Source organism: Tupaia chinensis, unplaced genomic scaffold, assembly GCF_000334495.1.
Source record: "Tupaia chinensis unplaced genomic scaffold, TupChi_1.0 Scaffold141090_1, whole genome shotgun sequence".
Lineage (NCBI taxonomy): Eukaryota > Metazoa > Chordata > Mammalia > Scandentia > Tupaiidae > Tupaia > Tupaia belangeri.
The window spans coordinates 628,642-630,959 of record NW_006200956.1 but is presented as its reverse complement, the minus strand read 5'-3'; the positions used below and the strand labels follow the sequence as shown (position 1 = coordinate 630,959).

The 2,318-nt window shown below is 39.9% G+C and overlaps 1 protein-coding gene across 1 annotated transcript in view; it reads left to right on the top strand.

Annotated features, from left to right (window-relative positions):
• Positions 1 to 1,969, top strand: part of GABRG1 (gamma-aminobutyric acid type A receptor subunit gamma1) — a 103,779-nt gene extending 101,810 nt beyond the window's left edge. Inside the window, exon 9 of the mRNA XM_006162884.2 lies at positions 637 to 1,969. Within this exon, the coding sequence (XP_006162946.1) occupies positions 637 to 906 (270 nt within the window). The 3' untranslated portion in view covers positions 907 to 1,969. The remainder of the gene's footprint in view (positions 1 to 636) is intronic.
• Positions 1,970 to 2,318: the final 349 nt, after the last annotated feature.

Sequence of the window (2,318 nt, the reverse complement as noted above, 5' to 3'; positions counted from 1 at the left end):
CCAACTGTAGTTGACTGCGGTTTGAGTCCCGGACCCGGCGGCTTAAACTCACGCTGGGTGTGTGTGCGTACCCAAGATCCAGAGAGGAGAATGGAGGAGAAGGGATTGTGGCATGGCCATCCCCCCTGGGGGGTGATTTCTCGCTTTCTGCCTCTCTGTCTCTGTCTTTCTGGCGAGCACATGTGCCCCTATAGCAAAAACCTCTCCAAAAAAAGAAAAAAAAAAAAAGTGTTCTTTGCCATTTATTCTATTAATAAAATAAGTAACAGAACATAGAATAGCAAATCCATAACTCTGTAAATGTCTTGCTGTATATGTCATAGAAACATACCCTTTAATCTCATTTTAGATTTAGATTCATAGTTGAGAATATTTTGCTGGATCAACTTTCTAAAGGTGTAAAATATATGTTATTTTTCAGGGGCATCTCTTTTTGCATCTCTTTGGAATATTAAAAAAAAATGCTATGTGCAACCAATTTTAACCTAACCATACACTGGAAATGCAAAACTTGAAGTTTTAGAAATCTAGATGTCCTCTCTGCCCGCCAGTGCCCTCGAGGTTTTGTGGAGGGGAGAGACGGGTCTTTCTCTGTGCGCTGCTTTGTCTCAGAGCCGTCTCTGTTGCTTCACGCAGATCTCGCCCGGCCTCCACCCTGGGTCCACCCTGATCCCCATCCACAGCATCTCCCTGCCGCAGGGAGAAGATGACGATGGCTATCGCTGTTTGGAGGGCAAAGACTGCGCCAGCTTCTTTTGCTGCTTCGAAGACTGCAGGACGGGGTCTTGGAGGGAAGGAAGAATTCACATACGCATTGCCAAGATCGACTCCTACTCCCGAATATTTTTTCCGACAGCGTTTGCCCTGTTCAATCTGGTTTATTGGGTTGGCTATCTTTACTTATAGAGCTCCAGCGAGTAGGCAGAAATCCTAAGTCTGACTAAATCCAACCTAATCTTTTCTCCTTCAGTAACGCGAAGTTCAAATTTGAAGTGCAGAGAAACCAATGGTTATGGTGGGAATAGTACTGTAACTAGTTTAAGGCCTTCATTGGGAAATGTAACAGCTTCCAGACTTAAATTTATGTGCTGCTGATCAGTTGCAAACTTCAGTATATTCAAATGCTGTTATGTATGTTTACTTTAATTTTCTTTCACTTCCTTACATTCTATGAAGGTTTTGGGTTTATAAATTCTATGATTCATATTTTAAAGGTGGAATCACTTTAATACATATTTTGTTCAAATAGAATCTGTCGTCATTTGTGGAAAGCTAATGGTTAATATTTGTATAGTAATGTTTGGCCTAGGAAAGATTTTTAATTTGAGTTTTTCCTGGCTTTTTATTTGTAAGCCCTATTTGGGATACAGTTCATTAAAGCATAATGCTATGATTTCCATGGGTGTATTTCAAAGACGTTTTACTTCCAGGAAGAAATGAATGTTTAAATTCTTGATCAGTTACAGAAGATTTATGAAAAGTCTAGGGTTTAAGTCTTTGACCCCAGTCCACTTCCTGATATAATATTAAATAGAATTCCAGTTTCATTTAGTTGGGTAATTTGCAAATTTGAGTGCAACCTACCAGTCATTTCTTTGAAATGCAAGGTTTAAAAAAAAAATCAGGAAAAAAAAATTCTGCATTTAATCATTTAGTTCTCTGCTTCCCAGCATTTATGAAGTACAACGAGGTTAGCACTGAAATGTTAAAACCCACCAAACACTGAAATTATACAGAGGAGGCTGACTTTGTTTTATGCTCTACAAGAGTGCAATAGCAGCTGTGTATAAGAGTTCCAGACTTGCCACCCAGCTTGCTAGAGAACCTCAAGCACAAACTGCGGAATTACCCTTAAAAATGGTTTTCGTTGCCAAAGTGTATTAGGACGAAGAGTTTCATGATCAAGGCCACCTTTTCTTTTCTTGTTTTTAAAATAATTATTCTATTTCTTTTCATTTATTATTATTTTTTTTTATTTTGACCAGAGACAGAGCAAGAGAGGGAAAGTGAGAAAGCAAGCCATCAGGCCCAGGACTCAAACCACGGTCAGCCATGTGGGAATCCAGCGCCCTTAACCACCACGCCACCCGGCAGCTCCAGTCAAGGTCATCCTAAGGCCTTTGAGGAAGAAGTGATCACTTCTGCATCTCCATTATGTTTCTGTGGAATGATTCCCCACATGGTTGATCAGTCCCCAAGTGAGTCCCTGGCATGGTGGCATGGTTACACCTCTGTTTTGATATATTTAAAGTTTGTGGGGTTTTTTTCTATTTAAACCTAAATATATTTACTGTGTGCTCTCCCACTGAAATCTGAAT